At 40.4% G+C, this 25629-nt stretch overlaps 1 protein-coding gene across 6 annotated transcripts in view; it reads left to right on the top strand.

The window, feature by feature from the left end:
* The window catches only part of ACAD11 (acyl-CoA dehydrogenase family member 11), a 75055-nt gene that overhangs the window by 42397 nt on the left and 7029 nt on the right, over window positions 1-25629 (top strand). For 4 of the 6 annotated variants that reach the window (XM_026720385.2, XM_087916716.1, XM_087916715.1 and 1 more), the window contains 3 exons: window positions 2399-2537; window positions 2625-2732; window positions 17517-17615. In XM_026720385.2, the coding sequence (XP_026576170.1) occupies window positions 2399-2537; window positions 2625-2732; window positions 17517-17615 (346 nt within the window). The remainder of the gene's footprint in view (window positions 1-2398; window positions 2538-2624; window positions 2733-17516; window positions 17616-25629) is intronic. The other 2 variants (XM_087916714.1, XM_087916713.1) reach the window with 1 other exon arrangement.

Here is a 25629-nt window from a genome sequence, read left to right as displayed (position 1 = left end):
TGTGTACTCCAGTTGATGTGTTTCATTGTTTCTGTTGGTGATGTGATCCAGTTCTAGAAAGAGCACTAAATCAATGATCAAAACTATTATTAAAATAGTTGGTAGATGCATTTTAGCAATAATGATCGCCCCTTGCAATCCTACACACACTTTTCACTTGTTTTCTGGCTGTTTTTGAAACGTCATTCAGTAGTGTAGAAAAGAAGTTAGCCCCATAGGAAAGTTGTGTGATGCCTCAGGTATCCTGTAGCATAATTTTTTTATATGGTAGTTTTGTGATGTAATTTATCTTCTGTATTCCTGTTTCAGTTAAAATTAAATAGACCTATTGTTGAGTTATTTGCAGTGGTGGGATTCAGCCATTTCTCACCAGTTCACAAGAACTGGTAGCTAACTATTGTGCAGTTCGGCAAACTGGCTGAATCTCACCCCATCACTTCCAACCAGTGAATGGCCAAGAGGCCAGTCTGGGTGGAGAATCAGTCCCAAGCTGGCCTTTCTCCTTTCCTTTTCCTGGCCTGACTTAGACCTTGGCCCAAAGCCCCAGCTCTCTTTAACGGAAAGAATGTCGGCGGCAGCATGCTCCATGGAAGGCGCCTGTCACTCCTTTTGGATGCAAAAAGAGCAGCATCCACTAAGGCAGCCACAGCAGTGGGTGAGAAAATGCAGGGATGCTGCCAGGAACGAAGATGCTCAAATTTGCATCTGTCCAGGCAAGCTTTGCTTGGCAACGAGGTTCCACCGGAAAAGAGAAAGAGGGGAGATCTGGTAGGTGATGCCTTTGCTGCCCCAGCCTCCCCAGCACTTTCTGCTACAGCCTTTGCCTGGAACAAAAGGGGAAGGAGCTGTATGGACCTGTAGAGAGGAGAAGGGAGGGGAAGGGCATTCCAGCTATTTGCATCGAGGCTCATTTTCAAAGCATTCGAAGCTTCATCTCTTGGATTCTCAGGCCCTAGTGCTGCAGTGGAAATCAGGCAGGAGAGTGGGAATTCTTCATCCATTCATTCATGCACACAGGGGGTGTGTTCCCACAGTGGATTTAACTAGGGTAGAATAAAGAGCCATCGAGGGAAAGGCTTAGTGCATTCTCTTCCCCTCAACCCCTTGCAAAGGCTTTTAGAACCCCTTTAAACTAAGAGTGATTTTTGAAGGTTGCCGATGCACTTTCCTTACTGTTTTGAACTGTAAGAGGTATGAAAAGTGCAAATGCTAAAATAAGCCTATTGCGATTAACACAACAAAGTGACGAATTATGTGGCAGATTCGTTCATGCAACGTATTTGTTTTGATTAGGCTTTTCTAGGGCATAGGATGCTGTGCAAACCCATTTTGTTGATGTACAGGGTTGATCAGTATATTATGCAAATCCAGAAAACATATTAATACAGAAAGCAGCCTAAATGTGAATCAGGCATAGTGTGTGTGCTGCAAGCACCATTGTTTTAATTGCTATCAAATTCAAATATACTTTTGAGTAAAGCTGGCTGTTGTTTGAGTCAGCAGGTGCAGCCATGTCACTATCAGTCTTCCAAGATGTTTTTCAACTTCAGAGGCTTACCAGCCCCCTGCTTGTCTTTTGATGTCTTCCATCCAAGTATTAACCAGACCTGACCCTGCTTAGCTTGTGCACACAGAGAAAGTCAGCCAAGTAGGGCTACTTTCTCAGACAAAAAGAAGGTTATAAGGAGGAAAACGATGCACAGTGGCAGAAATGCAGTGGAACACAAAAATAATCTGAAACCCACATGCTCTGAGCAGGAATAAATATATAATACACCAACTTTTTATGTGTTTAAATAATATGCAGAAAAATGTAACATGGTAAAAAAATATTTACCATATTATTAGATCCTCTCCTGATTGACCATGTTTTATGGAATCAAATTGAAATACATCATTTTTTATATCAAGTTAATTTATTTTGCATGTCATGTATACCAGACTGTATTCCCCAAATACTTTATATCTTTAAAAAAAACTGTACTTTTTATTCTTATAACATTCCATTCATTTTACTGGATGGACTTTTTAATGCATTGGGTTCAATAATGATTCTAATGGGGTCCTCCCACTATAGGCAGTCTGTTCATTTAGTGACTGTTTGAAGTTACTACACTGAAAAAAATGACTTACGGACATTGCAGCATTCCCATATCATATGATCAAAATTAAGAGGGAGGCCAGGTAAGGGGCAGAGGGGAGGGAACCACCCAGCAAAGAAATACTGAGCGAGGCAAGCCGCCCCTCGATGTGAGTGATGTCAAGTTGGCCACACCCACCCAGTCACATGACCACTCAGCCACGCCTACCCAGCCAGTCATTAGAACAGAGAACTAGTTGTTCAATTATTTGAATCCCACTACTGTTTACTTTGCATCAGTTTTTCTCTTTTTATCAGGAAAAGGCCAAAGCAGAAGGTCTCTGGAACCTTTTCCTGCCAGCTGTTAGTGGTCTTAATCAATTGGACTATGCACTAATAGCAGAAGAGACTGGGAAGTGCTTCTTTGCTCCTGAAGTAATCAATTGTCATGCACCAGGTGAGGGACTATTTAACTGGCTTGTCAGAATTATATTGTATGCTGGATAAAATAGGAAGGGTGTTCAATGTTTCTTCTGTTTTCTAGACACAGGAAATATGGAGGTTCTATACTTGTATGGGACAGAAGAACAGAAGAAACAATGGCTGGAACCTCTTCTGGAAGGAAAAATTAGTTCTTGTTTTTGCATGACAGGTAATGTTTCATATTTTAGACATGAAAACATTCATTTATAGTAGAGAGAAAATTTCATTTTAAAAATTTTGGGTTGAATCCTGCATGTTAGAAATTCTTCAGTTTTACTAAAATTAATGTAAGGGAATTTAGCCAGAACTAATTTGCTCTATAAATATCAGCAACTCTGAATATAGCACTGTATTTCTATAATTTCCAATAGTAAAACAGAATTAACTTCCAACTCTAAAATGCGCTCTCAGCTAATTATTACCATGTATTAGGAGACTGGATAATTCTTTTTTTTTTTACTTCCCTTCATCCCATCTGGTATAGAGATAGTTTTCCAGGTGTAATGCAAAGTACTGGTCACTGCTTAAAAATATTATATAACTTGGGGCCCGAGTATCAATCTTTACGACCATCTTTTCCCAAGTATTCCCACAGATCCTACTCAGGTAACTAGGGAAACTTGTTAAGAGACACTATTTATCAAATGGGATGAAAAGACATTCTCTGTCATAGCTTTGTTCCTGAGGAGTAGCTGTCAGGCTACAGAACTTTTCCCCTTCAATCAACTAGAATGAACTTCTGAAAACATCAAAACGTATCAAAAGGAATCCTTTATTGCGATGAGACAATTCATGTAGGGGTTAAAAGCAGCGTCTAAGGTTTCTCAGGCATGCAGAGATAGATAAGGGAGTCTAAAACTCCTCCCCTTATTTTGATGTGTATTTAGTAAAACAAAGAGCCAACATGTTAATTCCCCCAACCCCCTTTTTAGAATGATCTTTTTCAGAGTTTCCCAGAACACATCTCACTGTGGAATTTTTTTTTTTTTTGAAAACAATTTTATTGGTTTTTTAACAAACAAACAAAACAGACAAAACATAAAAGCATCAGCTCTCTTCCGTACTATACAAACAGTGTGTCGGTTGGTTCATCAATTTTGTGCATTCATTTCGTAGTCTCAATTACCGTTATGTTACATAATAACTCTTATCAATCCAAACTTATATATCCTCATATCATTATTAAAGAAAATCATTTGACTATACTTTTATTCATTCATACTTTATGAGATAACTATAATTTAAGTAATTTATTCTATAACAGATCATATAATCATACCAATTCTATCCTAAAAAAACACTTTATAGATGTGGTGTCAAACAACAAAAGAAAAAGAAAAAACAAAGATATTCCTTATTATCTAACATTCTAAATATTCTATTATTGTATTTCATCGTCCAACCATTGATAGAAAAGGTCCCAAATTTTATAAAATTGTTTATCTTCTTGCTCTCTAATTTCAAATGTCAATCTACTCATCTCAGCACATTCCAATATTTTCTTAATAATTTCTTCCTGCAATGGAATTTTCTCATTTTTCCAATTTTAGCAAATACAATCCTAGCCGCAGTTAATACATTTACAATCAGATATTTCAAGTCTTTACTGTATACATCTGGTACGATTCCCAATAAAAAGAACTCCGGTTTCAAATCTATGTGTTTCTTTGTCATTTTTTCCAACCACATGCGGATTTTAGTCCAGTATTTTCTAGCATCCTCACAAGTCCACCACATAATGGTAGTATGAGCCAGGTATCTGATGACATTTCCAGCATTTTTCAGATTTATTCTTGAACATTCTTGCTATCCTTGTCGGGGGGAAATGCCACCTGTAAAACATCTTATACAGATTTTCTTTATAAGCTGTAGACATAGTCATTTTATAATTTTGCAACCATAGTTTCTGCCATTTCTCTAAATCAATCCCATATCCAAAATTCCTCCCCCAAGCAATCATAGTTTCTTTAACTTGTTCATCCTCTAGCTTAATTCCCAATAAATAACCATATAGTTTTTTAATCACCTTTTCATCAGTACCTGTCAAGATCTTATCTAAATCAGTCTGTTTATCATAAAATCCCTCTGTTTTGGAATCTTCATCATACCTTGAGTGTATTTGCACATATGAAAACCAATTCATCTTTATACCTTGTTCCTCTAAATTTTGTATCGATTTAAGTTCACCCTTTTCATCTAATAATTCCCCATATCTAACTATTTGTTACTTCTTATAGATTATAGGATAAGAAAATGCTTCTATCGTCGATAACCAAACTGGAATTTTCAGATAACATTGTTTTTTTATCTTCTCCCAGTTTAACCACAAAGACTCCCGTATATAATGTCTTCGAAAGTAACCCTGTGTTTTGGTTCCCTTATACCATAAAAAAGCATGCCAACCCAACAACAAATCATGACCTTCTAGTGTCAACAATCTAGTCTTTCTTAATGTTATCCATTCCTTAACCCACATCAAATTTGCAGCTTGGTAGTACAGCTCCCAATTAGGCAGGCCAAAACCTCCTCTAGTTCTAGCATCTTGCAAAAGCTTTAGCTTTATCCTCGCTTTCTTACCTTGCCATATATACTTCAACACAATTTTATGAAAGGTTTAGGATCGCAGCGTTTTTTGTCTGCTTGAGCTTTAAAAACTGCTCTAGCTTCCTGTAAAGATGATCTTACCATTGGCCACATGGCTTGTAAGTTATTGATCCACTCCTTAAGGGAGGGGATTTCAGGTTCTTTGGTGGGTAGTTGCGGCATGGGGTTGAATTCTTGGTCCGTGGCTACCTGGAATGGAGTGAACCCCGTGCTGCTCCAATTGTCCTGTTGGTAATTAATAAAGCATCTTCAATATTGTTCTAATACACTATTGATCCATCCATCTGGGGGTGACTTGATGACAACAACCCCTGGGTGGAGCCTTATATGTTTAAAAACGCCCGCCAAAATTTGGATGTGAATTGAACACCCCTATCTGAGATAATCCGTTGGGGAGCTCCATGAAGGCGATAAATGTGTATTAGAAACATCTTTGCTAATGCCTTGGCAGTTGAGATCTTTTGGCATGGAATAAAGTGAACCTGTTTGGAAAAAAGATCAGTTGCAGCCGAAATGACAGTATTTCCAGCACTTTTGGGAAGCTCCACTATAAAGTCAATAGAGATCTCTTTCCAGGGTACAGAAGGGTCTGCTACTGTCTGTAAAAGTCCAGGATATTTTCCTTGTCTTCTGGTTGCAGCAGCACAGGTGGGGCAGCTCGCAACATAGTTTTTAATGTCCTTTTTGAGAGACGGCCACCAAAATTGTCTTTTGATGAGGTGCAAAGTTTTTACATTCTCTGGATTGCAGGGACATAGTTTGTTTTCTACCCAGGCTAGTCCAACTTTGAGTAAGCAAGTGTTTTTGTTAGCCTGGAGCCAGTCATCCTTAAGTAGTGCCTCCTTAAATATTGACATCGTTGTCTTCAGTCAGTGAAGATTTTTTTTTCTCTTGTGCCCGGGTGATTACTTTGCTGCTAGTTGGATCGGTTGGATCATTGGTTTTATAACCTCAATCTTTCTGCTGTTGTATTGGGGTTTTCTGGACAGTGCATCTGCTAAGAAGTTCTTTCTCCCAGGAAAATATTTGAGAGTGAAATTAAACTGTTTAAAATATTGAGCACACCTTGCTTGTTTTTCGGAGAGTTTCCGTGGATTTCTCAGGGTTTTCAGATTTTTGTGATCAGTCCATACTTCAAAGGGGATTTGGTTTCCTTCCAGGAAATGTCTCCATGTGAGCATTGCCCACCGCACAGCATATGCCTCTTTCTCCCATATGGACCACCTTTGCTCGGTTTCTGTCAGTTTCTTGGATGTATAAGCGCAATGGTTGTAATTGTCCACTTCCATTGTTTTGGAGGAGGACTGCTCCAACTGCAACATCACTAGCGTCTGCTTCGATGACAAAAGGTTGTTCAGGATCTGGGTGCTTAAGGACCAGTTCTGCTGAGATTAGACGTTTGAGTTTTTCGAATGCCACTTGGCATTCCATTGTCCAGATAAGGGGTTGCCTTGGTTTGGGTTTCTCCCCCCCCCCTTTCGTTTTTAGCAAGTTCATCATAAGGAGGGTGATGTTTGTAAAAGCTGGAATTGAACTGGCGATAAAAGTTTGCAAACCCCAAGAAGCTTTGCAGTTGCTTGCATGTATAAAGTGTGTCCCAGTCCATGACAGCTTTTACTTTTTGTGGGTCCATCTCTATTCCCTTGTGGGATATTCTATACCCCAAGTAGTCAATTTTTTCTTGGTGAAATTCACATTTAGAGAGTTTTGCATATAGTTTAGTATCTAAGAGTTTTGTGAGGACTGCACGGTGTAGCTTAATGTGTTCTTCCATACTTTCCATGTAGATTAAAATATCAAGATAAGCTAGAACCCCTGTCGGGCTTCAAAAAGTCTATTGGTTTATCTCCTGGAGTGAATCCCGACACATTATCTTGGTTGGGGAATGAACGTCCGATCTTGCCATTTACAATATATTAACTTGATCAGAAAACGTCTCCTACTTTTGAAGATCCCATCCCGGTTTGACCTATCTCATATCAGCACGAGCATGCGATAAGGATGGGGTTGGAGAAGGTTTATCACTCCAACTCCTCTCCAACTTCATTTCTCCAAAATGAAACACAAACAATCATTGGGGAAGTTACGGCACAACTCGGGAATTGAAATCACATTCTGTTTGGTAATTAGTTGCGTTTAGAATTGCGGGGTGGAGGTGTGTAGGACTAATGGGGAGGGTAGATGTTAGTTAGCTGCATAGGGTGGGGCTGCATGATAAATTGTGCTGAGTGACGAATGATCTCAGCGCTGACTTTATCCAGTATATCCGTTGTTGCCGTGTTTGAAGGAGAACGAGCGAAAATAAACATATCTATTCACAACAAATCCTGTGAGTAATATAGTTTATTGCTAGAATTCCTACGTGTACAAACGAGGGCTAAGAGAAAGTCAGCGCTCACCTTTATTCTCAAACAAACAAACCTACTTCACTGTGGATAATGGCAGAAGGCATAGATCCCGAATGGATGGTGGAAGAAAGTGTAGAAGTGGCTGAAGAGAATGGTGGAGAGGGCAATGGAAAACGGACAGGGGAAATGGAGAGAGAGGACGTGCCATTGACAGTACCACCTGTAGTAAAACCTAAAACAACTAAGGTGCGATTAAGTGACCCAGACCCTGGCTTAAAAGAGGGAAAGGGGAAAGAATATAGGCAAAAGGAACATCCACTGGATTGGAAAGTGAAACGTTGGTCTGGGTCCGATGAAAGTCAATGGGCATTTCCAGGAAGTGACACAATTAGAAATGTTCAGGATACAATTCGGAGAGGTGACTTTAAAAGGAACAAAGGAGAGGGGGACCTTGATTCGGAAACAAGTATTACATTCTGAAAAGGACCCTTTATATGCATCCAGTCCATTAGGGTTTCAGGAGTCTGAAGTCGGAAGTGGATTGGACAGATCGGGCTTACGTTCTGGGAGAATGGAGGATAGAAACATAGGGGAAGATGGACATTCCATGAGACCTTGGTCATTAGAACCACGGGACCTGGATTATGGATCATGTTGGGGAGGTCAAGTACCAGGGAGGTGGGGGCCCCCTCCTCTAACAACCATGTTTTATGGGAACACAAATAAAGTAGCTATTTTCTTAAGCCAAGTATTAAACCATTTTGATTTATACTCCCATTGTTACCACTCAAATTGGTCGATGGTAGTGGCCATTACTGGAGTGTTAATGGGAGAAGCATACGAATGGGCATCGGATCTATATTGCCATAGGGTGGAGGAGTTGGGGGATATAGGACAATTTTTGGATGCATTAAGAAATTGATTTGAAGATACATCTGCAGATAAGAAAGCAGAAGAGGATTTGTTAATGATAAAACAAAAAGGGAAAACCGCACGGGAATATGTAAATGATTTTTGATGAGTGGCTAGTAAACTCCTGTCATTACCGGAGAGTTTATTAATTCATATATTTAAAGAAGGGATGGACCCTAAATTACATCAGGCTTGTTTATATAGAGGTTCGTATGCTACATTGACTGGTATCGTGTGGCGATTGAATTAGATGATGGTTTGAGTTGTTTGAAACAGAGGCTGGAAGGATTAATACAACCATGAAAGTTTATAAATGCAAGTATAAAACCACAACCCAGGATAATATCAACACAAAACAATAGGAGAATATTTAAATGTTTTTGCTTTGATAGACCAGGGCATTGGGCTATGGATTGTCCAATTCAACCTATGGCAGTGAAAGATCAGTGATCTGCTTCAGAATTGAATAGGACTAAACCAAGTCGACGAGATTAGCATGACCAAGACAAGGCGAGGGGAGTAATGGTGAATTCATCAGATATTCCAGTGGAAGATGAAAGATCTATTATGCAATCTATGTTGGGAGAAGCTGATATGGATAATGAGATGCCAGACGACCCAATGGTAAGTAAACCCATTCATCCTTTTATTTTACCTGTGAACTTATGGAATAAACGGACTAATCAGGGAATTAAAGTGGGGGCACTGATAGATTCAGGGTGCACGACATGTTTAATAACTCAAGCAGTAGTTGATAAATTAAATTAAAGAGTTATTAAATTAGGTGTTCCTATTAAAATTTGAACAGGTGGATGGATCTATATTGGGTGGAGCTCCAGCAACTAATAGAACTGAATATATTAAAATGGTGATGGGGGAGCACTGGGAGTGGATTTCTTTTGTGGTGGTTCCTCACATGAGCAAAGCATTAATTCTGGGACTAGTTTGGCTTGATAAATGGGAACCCATATACACTGGGAAGGGGGTTATTGTAAATTACATCTAGCCATCGGTCCTAATCCACCATGCCATGATGATGGCCTGCCTCGCCTTTCAAATAATACAAAATCAAATAAGAGAGGAAACACTTACTGAAAAAATCCTATCCAATTGAGTATGAAGACTTAGCAGATGTATTCAAGGAAGATAGTACTGATTGTTTACCACCCCATCGACCTACGGATTGTGGCATCGAATTGATCCCCGGAGTGGCGTTACCCAAACCATGAATGTACTCAATGACCCAAAAGGAATAGGAGGAAATGAGAAAATACATCGATAAAAATTTAAAAAGAGGATTTATCACTCCAGGAAGATCCCATATGGCAGTGCCCGTGTTATTCCGAGAAAAAAAAAGATGGAGGGTTGCGTTTATGTGTGGATTATCGAGGGTTGAATGCCATCTGTGTAGAGCCATTGTATCCATTGCCATTAATGAAGGACTTACTAGCCACACTAGCCTGCAGGTTCACTCATTGACTGTAGCACCGCTCCAGAGCCGGCGCGGAAGCGGTGGCACATTACGTGCCGCCATGACTGCGTTCGATGTGCCGCTGGTCCCTTTGGGGATGCTAAGAGGCAGCAGGGGGGCATTCGAGGCACTGGTCCTGCAGGTTCACCCATTGACTGTAGCACCACTCTGGCGCCGGCGCTTCGAATGTCCCCCTGCCGCCTCAGCGTCCCACCAGCCCCCTTGCCTCTTACCTCCCCCCTAAGGCATCCCACCACCCCCCCAGGGGGGCAGTACCACCCACTTTGGGAACCACTGGGCTAAATGATGACCTATACGTTGCCTGCTTGGCACATGGGGCCCCAAACCTCCTGTGATGGCAGAGGAAGCGGAGATAGACATGACTTGTAACTGGTACCGCAGTGGCAAGTTTTGGAAAAGATCCTCACCCCAGGGGAAACGGGAAGTTTTCAAACCCCAATCCACCATGACTCCAAGAACGTCTGGTTGTTTTACGTGTGGAAAGGAGGGATACCGCGCAGCAGAATGCCATTCGAAAACCCCTGCCAGAAAGCCAGACCACCCATCAGGAGAGAAACCTGAAACATCCAGCCCTCAAGAAAAGTAGACTGGCCTGAAGGGCCGAGTAGCTTTGGGATTCTGATCCCCCCCCCAACCCAGAGGAAGAATCCCCAATGCTCCGAGGGGACCTGAGCCAGTCCAAAAGCAATCCGGAAGACGACTTACTGGTAAGCAACCCAATTGAACCAATCACTCTACCCTAAGACTGTTTATCCCCAGCCGAGGAAATGGGGAGGAAGTTGCAGCATTGCTGGATTCAGGATGCACCCAATGCCTTATAAAACCCTCCCTTGCAGAGAAATTGGAAATCCAACTGAAAAAAATGGAAAATTCCATCGCTTTCTGCCAATTAGATGGAACTATAGCAGGGCGGGGGGAGCCAGCTAGGTTTACCACAGAACCATTGAAAATAAGTCTAGGGAACCATACTGAGATGCTCACATTCATTGTAGCCCCAAGAATGGAAGAGCCACTAGTTCTAGGCCTCACATGGCTGTGGAAATGGAATCCAAAAATAAATTGGAGGAGAGGAACCCGTACAATTCCAGAGAGACGTATTATTTGCAAATAGCCCAGAGGAAAGGATAAAGAAAGGAACAGAGAACAGAGACCGGACAGTTGGCTGAACCCATTAACATTCCCAACGAGTACCAGGATCTGGCCCAAGCATTTAGTGAGGAAGCTTGTGATGAACTCCCACCCCATCGCGCCACAGACTGCGCTATCGAAATCCTACCAGGGGCTAAACTCCACAAACCATAAATATACTGTATGTCTCCCAGAGAACTAAAAGAACTCAGAGCATTTGTCGATAAAAATTTATAAAGGGGTTTCATTGAACCCATCCGACCAAAAACAGCTGCCCCATTGTTATTCCGCGAGAAGAAAGATGGCTCCGTACATTTGTGTGTTAATTATAAAAAATTAAACACGATTTGAATAGAGAATATTTATCCACTCCCCCTCATGAAGGACATGTTAGCCAATATCTCAAAAGAATTTTTTTTTTCAAAGTTAGACCTACGAGAGGCATATTACCGCATCAGAATAAAGGAAGGGGATGAGTGGAAGACAGCTTTTAACACTCCATTGGGATGCTACCAATTTAAAGTGCTCCCTTTTGGACTGCAAGGAGCTCCTGCCATGTTTATGCAATTGATCAATGAAACCCTTCATGAATTTTTATATAAAGGGGTTCTTAGCCCTCATTTGTACACATCGGAATTCTAGCAATAAACTATATTACTCACAGGATTTGTTGTGAATAGATATGTTTATTTTCGCTCGTTCTCCTTCAAACACAGCAACAACGGATATACCGGATAAAGTCAGCACTGAGATCATTCGTCGCTCAGCACAATTTATCATGCAGCCCCACTCTATGCAGCTAACTAACATCCGCCCTCCCCATTACTCCTACATGCCTCCACTCCGCAATTCTAAACGCAACTAATTACCAAACAGAATGTGATTTCAATTCCCGAGTTGTGCCGTAACTTCCTCAATGATTGTTTGTGTTTCGTTTCGGGTAATGAGAGGTGTTGGAGTGATAAACCTTCTCCCACCCCATCCTTGTCGCATGTTCATGCTGATATGAGATAGGTCGAACCGCGATGGGATCTTCAAAAGTAGGAGACGTTTTCTGATCAAGTTAATATAGTGTAAACAGCACGATCATTCCCCAACCAAGATAATATGTCGGGATTCACTCCAGGAGATAAACTAGTAGACTCTTTGAAGCCTGACAGGTGGCCCCCTCTACCATTGTTCTTTCTGTAACAGAAAGATTATTATTAGTTACATGTATACATCGTACTTCATCCCTCCCACCCAGCTTGGTAGGGTTTTTCATATGGAACTGTCATCTCAAACGAGACACTGATACATCTGTATAGGGTATCCATGATGCATCAGCTAATGGGTAACCTGTCCACTGGACTAAATATTGCAATACTCCATGTCTATGATGTGAATTGAGTATTTCATTGATTTCGTAATGGTCATCACGGACTGATCCTGGGCTCTTGTCGTATTTGTCAATCTAAGCTCTTGTCGTGTCATATTTGCAGGTTTCAACCCACTGATATGAAATATGGGGTGAAATCTTTTGAACCGGGAGGGAAGTCAAAGACCTACTGTCATAGGATTGATTACTCATATAACTTGAAATGGTCCAATATATTTTGGACCTAGTTTTTCGCTAGTTAAACCGAGGTGTAGATATTTAGTTGATAGATATACCCAATCTCCAATATTATATTTTGTTTGTGCTGATCTTTTTTTATCTGCTTGGACTTTATACGTTTCCTGCACTTTTTTCAAAGCGGGATGAATTGAGTTCCATTGCTTACGTATTTTATCTGCCCATGTATTTGTAGTCTCTATATTGAGTTCTTGTTCATTACAGGGCCATTTGGGTATGGGTACAAATTCCATACCGCTTACTATTTGGAAAGGGGAATGACCAGTACTGCTATGTACCGTATTGTTATACGCTATTTCAGCATATGGTATCAGATCTGCCCAATTACTTCGTTGATAGTTAACATAACGACGAAGATATTGTTCGATGGTGACATTTTCTCTTTCAGCCGCTCCATTGGTAGCTGGGTGATATGTTGTATTTAGTCCTTGTGTTGAACCAATCAAATGTATAAACCCCCACCAGAATTTTGAGGTGAACTGTACTCCCCTATTGGAGATTATTTTTCGAAGTACCCCATGTAAGTGATATATATGTTTAAAAATAATTTGGCTAACTTTTTAGCGGATGGTATTCCTTTACATGGGACAAAATGTGCTTGTTTGGAGAACAGATCAATAACCGTCCATATCACTGTGTAGCCATGGCTATCTGGTAGATCAACTATAAAGTCCACTCCAATATCTTGCCAGGGTTTCATCTTGTAGGTAAGTCGGTTGTAAGTATTGTGGATTGTAAAGATTCTATTCTATTAGTAGTTGGTATCAATGGTTAGATTATATTTTCTCGTACACTATTATACTGAGAAGCCTTGACAAAGCATCCGCCATAAAGTTTTTCCCTGATGGGACGTATTTTAGCGTGAAATTAAACCTTTAAAAAAAGATTGCCCAGCGAACTTGCTTTGGCAACAACCTTCGTGGATTTTGGAGTGCTTCTAAATTTTTATGATCGGTCTACACGTCAAATGGTTGTGAATTTCCTTCTAGTAAATGTCTCCAGTTCAGTAATGACCAGTGAACTGCAAAGGCTTCCTTCTGCCAAATTGCCCAATTTCGATCAGCTGGACTAAATTTCCTAGATGTATATGCACATGGTTGTAAATTACCTTCTTTATTTCTTTGCAATTAAACAGCTCCTACCACTACATCACTGGCATATGCTTGAATGATAAATGGTAGAGTTGTATCTGGGTGTTTCAACACTGGCTCTTTTGCAAAAAGATTTTTTAGGTTATCAAATGCTGTTTGACATTGGTCAGTCCACTTTAACATAGCACTTGGTTTTGGATTTGCAATACCAATGGATTTAGTTCGGGGCATTCGAGGCACTGGTCCTGCAGGTTCACCCATTGACTGTAGCACCGCTTTGGAGCCAGTGCCTCCAATGTGGAAGTGGTGGCACGTTATGTGCTGCCACGGCAGCGTTCAATGCACCGTCCCCCTGCCACCTCTTAATGTCCCAAGGGGGCCAGCAGAAGGGCACTAAGAGGCGGCAGAGGGGTGGCGCATTGAATGTGGCTGTGGTGGCATGTAACGTGACACCGCTTCCGCATTGGAGGCGCCAGCTCTGGAGCGCTGCTAGTCAATGGGTGAACATGCAGGGCTGGTGCCTTGAATGCCCCCTGCCACCTCTTAGCATCCCCAAGGGGGCCATCAGAAGGGCGCTAAGAGGCGGCAGGGGGGCAGCACGTCGAACACGGCTGTGGCAGCATGTAACATGCCACTGCTTCCGCATTGGAGGCGATGGCTCTGGAGCAGTGCTAGTCAATGGATGAAACTGCAGGGCCAGCTGGTGCCTCGAATGCCCCCCTGCTGCCTCTTAGCCCCCTCTGCTGCTAAGAGGCGGCAGGGGGGCATTCGAGGCATTGGCCCTTAAGATTCTCCCATTGACTCTAGTAATGCTCCAGAGCCGGTGCCTCGAATGTAGCAGCATGTTGGGAAAAGCCGCTGCCACCGCTTTCCCAAAGTGCCGCCGCTGTCTCATTCTGTCTGTTTGTCCGTCTGTCCATCCATCCATCCATCCATCCAAAAGATCTGTTTGCCTGCCTGCCTGCCTGCCTGCCTGCCTGCCTGTCTCTATCCATCCATCCATGTTCGAAACGCCGGCCCTGCAGGCACATCAGGAAAGTAGAGCAAAACCAGTCTGAGAAGGAGGGAGGGAGAGAGAGAGAGAAAGAGAGAGACCTGATGTATCAGATTGAATGAGGCCTAGTTTAGACTGAGGCCCTTTTCCACATTGAAACATCTTTGCCAGCACATTGAAACCTCTTTGGCTTCTATTAAAGGTTTTGTGGACAAAACATGGTCAAGACTATCAGGAAGATCTCACATTTTGTTGAGGCTTTAAACAGGATCCATTGGACCAGATCTCCACCATAAAAATTACTATTCCCCAATGTATTACAGTGCCAATTCTGAAGAAGGCAAAACCAAAATGTACTGGTAAATTATAAAGAGAACACACACACACACACATTCCCTTCTAACCCTGCTGGAGCAGGTGATTGAACTAGAATAGATATCTCATTATCTTTCTCCTCCCTCCTTCCCTCCTTCTTTATTTCTTTTTCTTTCTGTCTCTTCCTTCCATCCCCCCCTCTTTCTTTGTCCCTTTTTCTTTCTTTCCCCTTTCTCTTTGTTTTCTCTAACTCTTTCTCTCTTGCTTTTCTCTCTCTCTTTCCCTCTCTCAGCCTCATCTGTTTGGATCATGGGTCACCAAACTTTTGGACCTCAGGGGCCACCAAACTCATAATTTTAAAGCCTGGAGACCACTAATATGAATTTTGACTGATGGTGGCTTTTTGGTGTTGGTGGGAGGGAGAAAGAGAGACATCTGATCCAACCTCTCTCTCTCCCTCTCTCTCTCACACACAGGCAGGGGTGGGATTTAGACCCCTGATCTAAAGCTGTCAAAACTCCAAAAACTGGTCAAGTAGCTCTGGGGAGGCCAGTCATAAATTAGAACACTTGCTAAACAACCGGTCATTAAGTGAGGACCACTTGTATTTGGTTTACCAGTCACCTGGCCACGCCCACCCAGTCACATGACCAGGAAGCCATGCCCACCCAGTCATGTGACAAGCAAACCACACCCTCAAATTAGGCCACACCCACAGAAATTTGAATCCCACCCTGGGTGGGAGGCACCAAGGATGAGTTTGTAGCACCAAGGGGGCAGTGGACCCAAAAAGTTTGGGAACCACTGGTTTAGCCCATCTTTGAACCAACAGACTAGGATATCCTCTGGCCAGTTGACTCAGCCGGCCAGGTCACTTAATTCCTCAGTGTATTCGGCTACCGGGCGACAGCCTTGCTTTATAACTCTGATGAGGTTTTGGGCTTTTCTATTGGCAAGAGGGTCTTCGAAGCGGTTGTGTAGGGCCGTCATGAAGTGGTTGAGGTTCCTTAATTCTGGGACATTGACGTTGTGGAGCATCACCATTCATCTGGCTGCTGCCCCTTCAAGGGCCAGGGTGACGACTCATAGTCAGGATCCCCGTGTTGGGAAATTCTGCCCGTATTATTGCATGTAGGTGAGGACTTGCGCCAGGAAAAATCCCAGTTTCTGGGGGTCTCCATCGAATTTTACTCCCAGGGGTGGGAACCTTCCTCTGCAGTTGTATGTCTCTGGATTGGCCAGGGTTAATCCCCTGTTCTGGGGCGGTTAGGGGTCGTGTACCTGGTATGGCTGCTGGTTCTTCAGCTTGTCCCACTGCCCAATCATTGTCAGCTGAATCCGGGGTGGTGGCTCGGGTTCTCGCATTTTCTGGTTCCCTCGCTCTCCTGTGTTGGTGTCCTGGTGACAGATACATGGATCTGATAGTAGCTTTCCCTTGAAGGAAAGGATTACACCACCATAATAAATGATGGCCTTGGAATAGATTCCTTATGACTTACAAAGCCTTCAGCTTTCATTAAAACATTACTGTTGCCCTCCTGGTCCCATGATCAGATTTCTGACTCTTGGCAGCTAGTTTACACTTTACAACTAGTTGCCAAGTGTGCTGTGATCATGTGATTGTCATTTGCAATTTAATTTAATTTTTTAATTTATTTTTTTCATTTTCCTGATAGGACAATGCTGGGCAACTTACATAACATAAAAGGATAAATAGAAAAGCAATTAAAATTTAAAACATTAAAAATTTTAAACCATGCAAAAGCTATCTTCTCAGCTAGCTTCCATAGGTCAATAGGGAAACTGACAAGAAAGATTGTGAGTGGATGGGATGTTGGATTTGAGGTCTGCTCCCCCAGTGGCAATCCTCTTGTTGGAAGAATACACCTCAAATCTTGGCAAAAATGTTGGTTAAAGGATATTCTGAGCTTTACAGAATGCTAGTCCTCCCCAGCATTTTCTCCTCCCTTCTGGAAGCTTGTAAGGGCTCCAGAGTAGAGGGGGAAATGTTAGCATTTGTTAATGTCATGGGATTGCTTTGCTCAGTTACTGAGATTTGGGGCCAATTATTGTCATAAGTCAAGAACCACCTAAAGTACCACTACAGGTACTATTTCAGCTAATGAATTATAGTTTATTACTCTTTATGGTTAATTTAATTGCCGGTTGAATTGGAATTGTTATATTAAATAATAATGTTGAATTTGTATTGCAATTTATATATAGGCGCTGTAATTATCTGAAATCCAATAAATGGCAGATATAATACAAACCTCATCACTCACACATTCTCTCACTTGTTTAGAGAGAATAATGAGACAAAAAAGGGGAAAAACCCTATCCCTTCTTTGGAAGTTCATCTCTGATATCATGCTTAGCAATCCTTCTTGATGTTTAGAAAAATCTGTAAGATCTTTTCTGTTTGTTGTTGCTAAATTCTGATGTTTGGTTTAGAACCTGATGTTGCATCAAGTGATGCCACCAATATGAAGTGTAACATTCAGAGAGATGGAGACAGCTACATAATCAATGGCAAAAAGTGGTGGAGCAGTGGTAAGTAAAAATGTTTCCTCTAGCATAAAATTATAGTTGTGAGTTTTTGTATTAACACATCTGTCTCATTAAATGGACTGTTTTTTCTTGTTTTATTATATATGTTTTTGAATGAATACTTACATACTAATTCATTAATTAACTATTTATTTATTTAGCGTATGGTATTCAATGTCAGGGAAATCTATGCTAAACACAATGCAGTCCTGACACCTAAATTGCTAGTTCATTCTGTTTGGCATTCTTAATGCACCGCAGGAGTGAACTTGCTTAAACAGCTGTTTAGTGCACTCGGGTTGCTGGTTCTTCCACACTTCTCTGCTGTCTTGTCTTGCTTTGCCTTGTATGGTGTGGCCTTACATCCAGCCAGGTCCAGCACTAGCTTCACATACAAATGCAGCTAGGTTTTTCCACCAAAGTGGTACCCATTTATTTGCTTGCAGTATGGCATTCTTTCAAATTGCTGAATGGACAGAAGATTGGGAATGAGAGGCAGGAGTTCACCCTATCTTGTGGATCCTGGCTTGAACTGCTGGAATGCAGGCTATTTATGACCTGCAGTTCCAGCATCATTCATGCTGCGCCACTACATTCCCATTAATTGACTAACTTGCTGCTGGTCCCAAGATATAGGATGAGCACGTGGTGGTGTTTAGAAAAGAACTCTGCTACCTCTAAGAACATAATCAAAATATACCTGCCCCATTCTGTGATGTTAACAAGTCAATAGTGTTGTAGATCTATGAGAACAATCCACATTAACTTGATTGAAACTCCTGAATACATAGTGTTATACTATGACTTCAGGTATCTTTATGTAGGAAGAACCTTGATTAAATTAAAGATCCACATAATGATATACTTGTTCTTCATTAACACTTATTTGTTCATTAGGAGTACAATTGTAACATATTCTCAATTTTTTTTAACGTAGAACTGTTATTTTTTTTAAATATCAACTTCAATTTCATATTTCTGTAACATATTTTTTAAAATTACTTGATTTGGGAGGATTTTTTGTCTATAGAAAAATGGTGAATTTTTATGTATTTCATTTCTTTAAAGGGCAATGCTTTCCAAACATAGCAAAGGCAACTATCAACAAGCTGTTACTAGTGAAATGCCAAAAATATTAATGATCAAGACTAGATCAAATAAGTTCTAAAAGAGAAAAACTGAAGAAAATAACATAATTGCAAGGACAGAAAATTCTGGAAAGATATAGTGAATGGGCTTAGTGTAAACTAAATTTAACCATTCCCTTTTCTAATTTAATTTCTGTAATTTTTCTTTCTATTTCTTACTTTTTCATGTAACATAAATTTCCCTGAAAGGAAAAAGTTAATGGATATGTATGTCTATAAAATACGTATGATCAAATAGCAATTATTTTGTTTAAACCTAGTAATTTTAGTACGTGTAATTAAGATTATCTTTCTGTAATCTCATTCATTCAGAGCAAATAGTCACTGAGTATCTAACATGAGAAATGTTATATATTCTCCTATCCATTTTCTAAACTGTAAATCTGTTTGTTCTGCAGAATCTTCATGGTCCATAAGGATCTCTTCAATTTTACCATGATGTCTTGTCTTTTCTGGCACCTACAATGTTTTGCTAGGTTGATGTAATGAAAGAGTCTCCTATTAAAAAAAAGTAGCATAGAACTTCCAGTTGGGGCGCCATGGTGATGTGGAGATAGGAGAATGAGCTCCATTCTCTGAATCCTAATTAGCACATCTGGAAGCCGCCTTGAGGAGAACACAAATCCTGGAGGGATTTGTGAAATAAAGGGGAAGCCTGAGCAGTAACAAGCCGGAAGGTGAATATCTGCTTCACTGTAAGGAAACCTCTTTGCTCCGACGTGTGAATGTCCTGTCACTTTATAATGGCAGATCTGAGGTCGCAGCGATCTCAATAGATGAGGAAGATCGGAAGGAAAGATCGGAAGAACAATGGTGGCGGCATCAAACGGATTATTGATAATTTGGCATTGTGAAGGTGGAGTGTGATTTTAGAAGAGGAAGAGGAGATGATTTTAGAGGAGGAAGTGATTTTGGAAGAGAGGAAGATTTTGGACTCTAGAATAGTGAATCTCGGAGATAAAGGGCAGTTGTTTGAGGAGAAAAATAGCTATCTAATGGTGAGAGAAGAGGAATCTGGAAGGAGGAGGATATAACTAGTTTGATTGAACAAAGTGGTTGGATTGGAGAGCAGAATATATTAAGAAAATTAGAGTTGTGACAAGTGAAATCTGGAATGAGAAGGAAATTAACTGCAGAGGGTTGTAGAGCAAGAAATGACAAGACTGAGACAATTGCTTTTATTGCAGCTGACATTAGAGACTGAAAGGAAAAAAGAAACTGACGTAAAAGAATGTGAATAAACAGAGTGTATGATCTAAGACCAGTATAAATCTGAATAAGAATATGATTTTGATAAATTGTTTGATTACTGATGTTAATAGAAAATATTTGAATTAATTAATAGTTGAACTTATTAATGAGCTAATTAGTTGATTGGTAAATAATTTAATTGTAATAGTCTTAAGATTTTATATTCTTGTTTAAAAGGTAAATAAGGTATTTGTAAAAATATATAAATATTGGTTAATTAATACAGGATATTGGATTTAATTTAAGGAGTTGTGGAGTTAGATTTAGAAACTAAGGTAGATCTATTATACATATAAATATAACATTACATATTAAATAATTATAATTTTTGTAGTAATAGTAATGATTTATTAAAAATTTATTCTAGATTTTTGATTGAACATTAAATATATTGTAAGAACATAAAAATACAAATATATAAGAATATAAATAAATATACTGTTGAAAGTATTGACACAGGTGTTGTCTTTGTCCCAGTTTTCACCATCATGGTAGTGATGCTTGTCATTTCCTTTAATATTTTGCTCTGTTTCTCCAAATACTACAATATACATATTATCCCAAATCAGCATTCACTAGATCTTTGGTCCAATACTCTGGATTTGTCCCTTCCTAGGTTCCTATAGATTTATTCCTTGTTTTGGAATTTGTCATGCCCCTGTTGGAATCTGAGTCTGAGGGGGAGGTTGAGCAGCTGACAGGGAATGGAAGTGTGGCTCCGGTGGCTGTGGAAGAAACTGGGGAAGGGCACAGTTCGGCTGGGCATTCAGAGGAAGACCCAGAGCCACCCGCTCTTCATCCTAGGGCACGCAGGGAGGAATGAAGAAGGGAGCAATGTGAGTTATGTGGTTTATGGGAGAGGAAAGGACCCCGATCCCCTTCATTAGCTGCAGCTGGGAAAACTGTTTAAAAAGGCAAACTATGCACAGCAAAGTTGCTGGAAGCAAAGCGTACATTATCTCTGTCTGTCAAGGCTTATCTGGGCTCTGGCATCCTCCTAACTGTGTGTTTCGTTATCTTTTGGAAATCTGCAATTCCTTATCCTGCCCTGTCTCGTAATTGCTGCAGTGTGGTTTGTGTTGGTTTTTATTATAATCTATATTTATATTGGGTTCGGACTGAATTTCTTCCCTTTAAAGACTGTTCTTGGGAGAATTTTTTCTCCAGCCGATGATAACTGGACATTGGGGGCCAAGTTGGAGGTATTAAAGGGACTTTACCTACTTTTATGACTTTGTTGCTTTTGTGCCACGCCCTGGGTCATCACAGAATTTCTCTTTCTTATTTTAATGTCAATTAATATAAATTATTAGCAACAGAAATTACAAGTATTATATCTCTAATTATTAGAACTTTTAGGAATCTCACTCTTCTATATAAAACCCTTAATAACTCTACATAGTTTTAAATTGATAAAGTCTTAATGTCAAATACTATAAAATATAATAAATCTTAGAGAGAATATAAATTCATATAAGATATATACTGTAAGACACTTATTCAAATAATCACAGTTATCCCCAGTTCATGAAATTGTAATTATGACAGATAAAAGTATAAGAATAATGAATATGATGATATGAGAATTAGTTAAAGCTAGAAGGAATAGGTTAAGAAATGAATGGAAAATTTATAAATAAGCCTGAGGAAAATATCTGTGAAAAATAATAGAAAATATGTAAAGTAGAGGTTGATATGAACTAAATGTGAAAGATGAACATGTAAACCAAATTATGTTTGTATGGAGATGTGAAAACCTGGAGTCATGCTATTCACTAAAAAGAGATGTTTCTTTAAAAATGTAGAAAATTGAAATAAAACTTTTACAAAAAAAGACATTTATTCAAATAATCATTAGTTATCCCCAGTTCATCAATAGTTTTCCCCCTTATTAATATTTTTAAATTAAGAAATTAAGAAATTTATATGACTAAATAAATATATAAATCAGATTACATCAAAAGGATTTCATGTACCAACTACCCTCTCCCCTTCTTCCATGAAAAATAGCAAATACACGGATCTGACATCCTGCCCTCCTTAAAAAGCAGATAGATCTACCTGGAAAACAAAAACATGCGTTACATTTACAATTTAGGATGATTCATGAAGGTATTTCAGGTGGAAATTTCATAGTAATGTGGGTGCTTTTACATGTTGTTTGGCTACCCACTCATTTTCTGAAGAAGGAAGATGTTTCCAAGTGACTAAATATTGTGTGGATCCACAGTGAGTGCATGAATCAAGGATATCTTTAATTTCAAAATGTTGTTCCCCATATACCATGATGGGAGATGGAAGTGTGGGAAGGGGGGCGGTCTGAGGTTTGAAGTGATCTCTGGTTTGAGCAGGCTACAGTGAAATACTGGATGAATCTACCTAAGTGTTTTGGGAAGTCGAAGCTCTACCGTAACCGGGTTAATGATTCTGGAGATGGGGAGTGGCCCAATGAATTTTGGTCCCAGTTTCTTAGAGGGTTGTAATGATTTCAAGAATTTTGTAGACAAATATACACAGTCCCCAACTTTGAAAGGTTTTGGATTGCAGTGTTTTTTGCCCGCTTGAACTTTAAAAGCGGCTCTAGCTTCCTGTAAAGTTAGCCTTACCACTGGCCATGTGGCTTGCTAATTATTAATCCATTCCTTAAGGGAGGGGATTTCAGGTTCCTTGGTGGGTAGTTCCGGCATGGGGTTGAATTCTTGGCCTGTAGCTATCTGGAATGGGGTGAAACCCGTGCTGCTGTGGACGGATGTTGTATGCTACCTCTGCAAAAGGAAGGAGGTCAGTCCAATTGTCCTGTTGGTAATTAATAAAGCATCTTAAATATTGTTCTAATAAGCTGTTCGATCGTTCAGATCCACCGTTAGTCTGGGTTGATTTGATAACAACAATCCCAGGATGGAGCCTAATAGGTTTAAAAACGCCCGCCAAAATGTGGATGTGAATTGTACACCCCATCTGAGATAATGCGTTGGGGAGCTCCATGAAGACGATAAATGTGTATTAGAAACATCTTTGCCAAGGCCTTGGCTGTTGGGATCTTTTGGCATGGTACAAAATGAACCTATGTTGAAAAAAGATCAGTTACAACCAAAATGACAGTATTTCCAGCACTTTCGGGAAGCTCCACTATAAAGTCAATAGAGATCTCTTTCCAGGGTGCAGAAGGGTCTGCTACTGTCTGTAAAAGTCCAGGAGATTTTCCTTGTCTTCTCGTTGCAGCAGCACAGGTGGGGCAGCTCGTCACATAGTTTTCCATGTTGTTTTTGAGAGATGGTCACCAAAATTGTCTTTTGATGAGGTGCAGGATTTTTACGAACCCAAAGTGTCCCGCTGTTTTTGAGTTGTGGCAGTGTTTTCATGAAGTCCATCCTCTGGCTAGCAGGGACATAAAGTTTGTTCTCCACCCAGGCTAGTCCATCTTCGATTATGCAAGTGTTTTTGTTAGCCTGGAGCCAGTCGTTCTTAAGTACTGCCTCCTTAAATACTGAAGTTGTTTCACTGTCAGTCAGTAGTTTTTTTTCCTCTTGTGCCTAAGTGATTACTTTGGCTGCAAGTTGGGTCGGTTGGATCATTGGTTTTATAACCTCAATCTTTTTGCTGTTGTATTGGGGTTTCTGGACAGTGCATCTGCTAAGAAATTCTTCCTCCCAGGAAATATTTGAGAGTGAAATTAAACCGTTTAAAATATTGAGCCCACCTTGCTTGTTTTTCGGAGAGTTTCCATGGATTTCTCAGGGCTTCCAGATTTTTGTGATCAGTCCATACTTAAAAGGGGATTTGGTTTCTTCTAGGAATTGTCTCCATGTGAGAAGTGCCCATCGCACAGCATATGCCTCTTTCTCCCATATGGCCCATCTTTGCTCTGTTTCCATCCATTTCTTGGATGTATAAGCGCATGGTTGTAATTGTCAATGTCCATTCTTTTGGAGGACTGCTCCAACTGTAACATCACTAGCATCTGCTTGGATGACAAAAGGTTGTTCAGGGTCTGGATGCTTAAGAACCGGTTCTGCTGAGATTAGACGTTTGAGTTTTTTGAATGCCGCTTGGCATTCTATTGTCCAGATAAGGGGTTGCCTTGGTTTGGGTTTCTCCCCCCCCCCCTCATTTTTAATGAGTTTGTGATAGGGAGGGCAATTTTTGCAAAAGCTGGAATGAACTGGCATTAAAAGTTTGCAAACCCCAAGAAGCTTTGCAGTTGCTTGCAGGTACAAGGTGGTTCCCACTAGATAATAGTGTTTACTTTTTGTGGGTCCATCTCTATACCCCCACTGGATATTCTATATCCCAAGTAGTCAATTTTTTCTTGGTGGAATTTGCATTTGGAGAGTTTTGCATATAGTTTGGCATTTAAGAGTTTTGTGAGGACTGCTCGGAGTAACTTAATGTGTTCCTCTTCCATTTCCACGTAGATTAAAATATCATCAAGATAAACTAGAACCCCTTTATATAGAAATTCATGAAGGGTTTCATTAATCAATTGCATAAGCATGGCAGGCGCTCCTTGCAGTCCAAAGAGGAGCACTTTAAATTGGTAGCATCCTAGTGGGTTGTTAAAAGGCGTCTTCCACTCATCCCCTTCCCTTATTCTGATGCGGTAATATGCCTCTCATAGGTCTAACATAGAAAATTTTTTCCCTTTTGAGAGGTGAGCTAACATGTCTTTCATGAGAGGAAATGGATACATATTCTCCATGCAAATTGCATTTAATTTTTGGTAATTCACACACAGACGTAAGGAGATGACTTTCTTTTCGTGGAATAATACTGGGGCAGCTATTTTTGGTCGGGTGGGTTCAGTGAAACCCCTTTTTAGATTTTTGTCGATAAATGCTCTTCCTGATCTGATAGGGCCTCCAGCTCCAATTTCCACCCGCGTTTACGATTATCCCAGGTAAGGGATAATCCCCTGGTTCTTCCATCTCAGCTGTCTCTCTTTCCTATGCCTATAGACCACTGGGGCTTTGTGGAGGTTTCGGAATCAGCTTTGCTATCTTCGATGGGATACACCGAGTCAGTATCTGACTGGGTAACTGTCGACGTTTCTCCCCAGCATTCGGCTTCCTCTTGCTCCTTGCTCTATTCATTTTCCTCTTTTGCAGGGTCCCCTTGGTAGAGTGAAGGTTTTTTAAAAAAAATTCCTCTCCATGCTGACCTCTCTTGCAAACGCTGTTTTATGTCAGGCTGCAGAACTTTTCCCATTCAATCAACAAGAATGAACTTCTGAAACTAGACATATCAAAAGGAATCCTTTATTGAGATGAGACAATTCACGTAGGGATTAAAACCAGCGTCTAACATCCCTCAGGCATGCAGTGATAGATTAAAACCCCTCCCCGTATCTTGATGTGTATTTTGTAATACAAAGAGCCAACATGTTAATTCCCCCTCCCCTCTTTTGAGAACAATCTTTTTTAGAGTTTCCCAGGACACATCTCCCTGCTGGAATTTTTATGATGTCTTCAGCCCCTGGCTGTCTCTTCCAGAGGTGACAGGCTTCCGGGACATCTGGTTTCCGTCCCTCCGTTTTCCCCATATGTAGGTTATACAAATTTAATATAAGATTTAATTTATTCAGGTTACATCCAAAGGATTTCATATACCAACTTTCCTCC

This window comes from Pseudonaja textilis, chromosome Z, assembly GCF_049901715.1.
Source record: "Pseudonaja textilis isolate UNSWEBS1 chromosome Z, rPseTex1.2, whole genome shotgun sequence".
NCBI classification, from domain to species: domain Eukaryota; kingdom Metazoa; phylum Chordata; class Lepidosauria; order Squamata; family Elapidae; genus Pseudonaja; species Pseudonaja textilis.
Note: the sequence above shows the minus strand (reverse complement) of the source record. Positions and strands in the feature narration are given on the sequence as shown.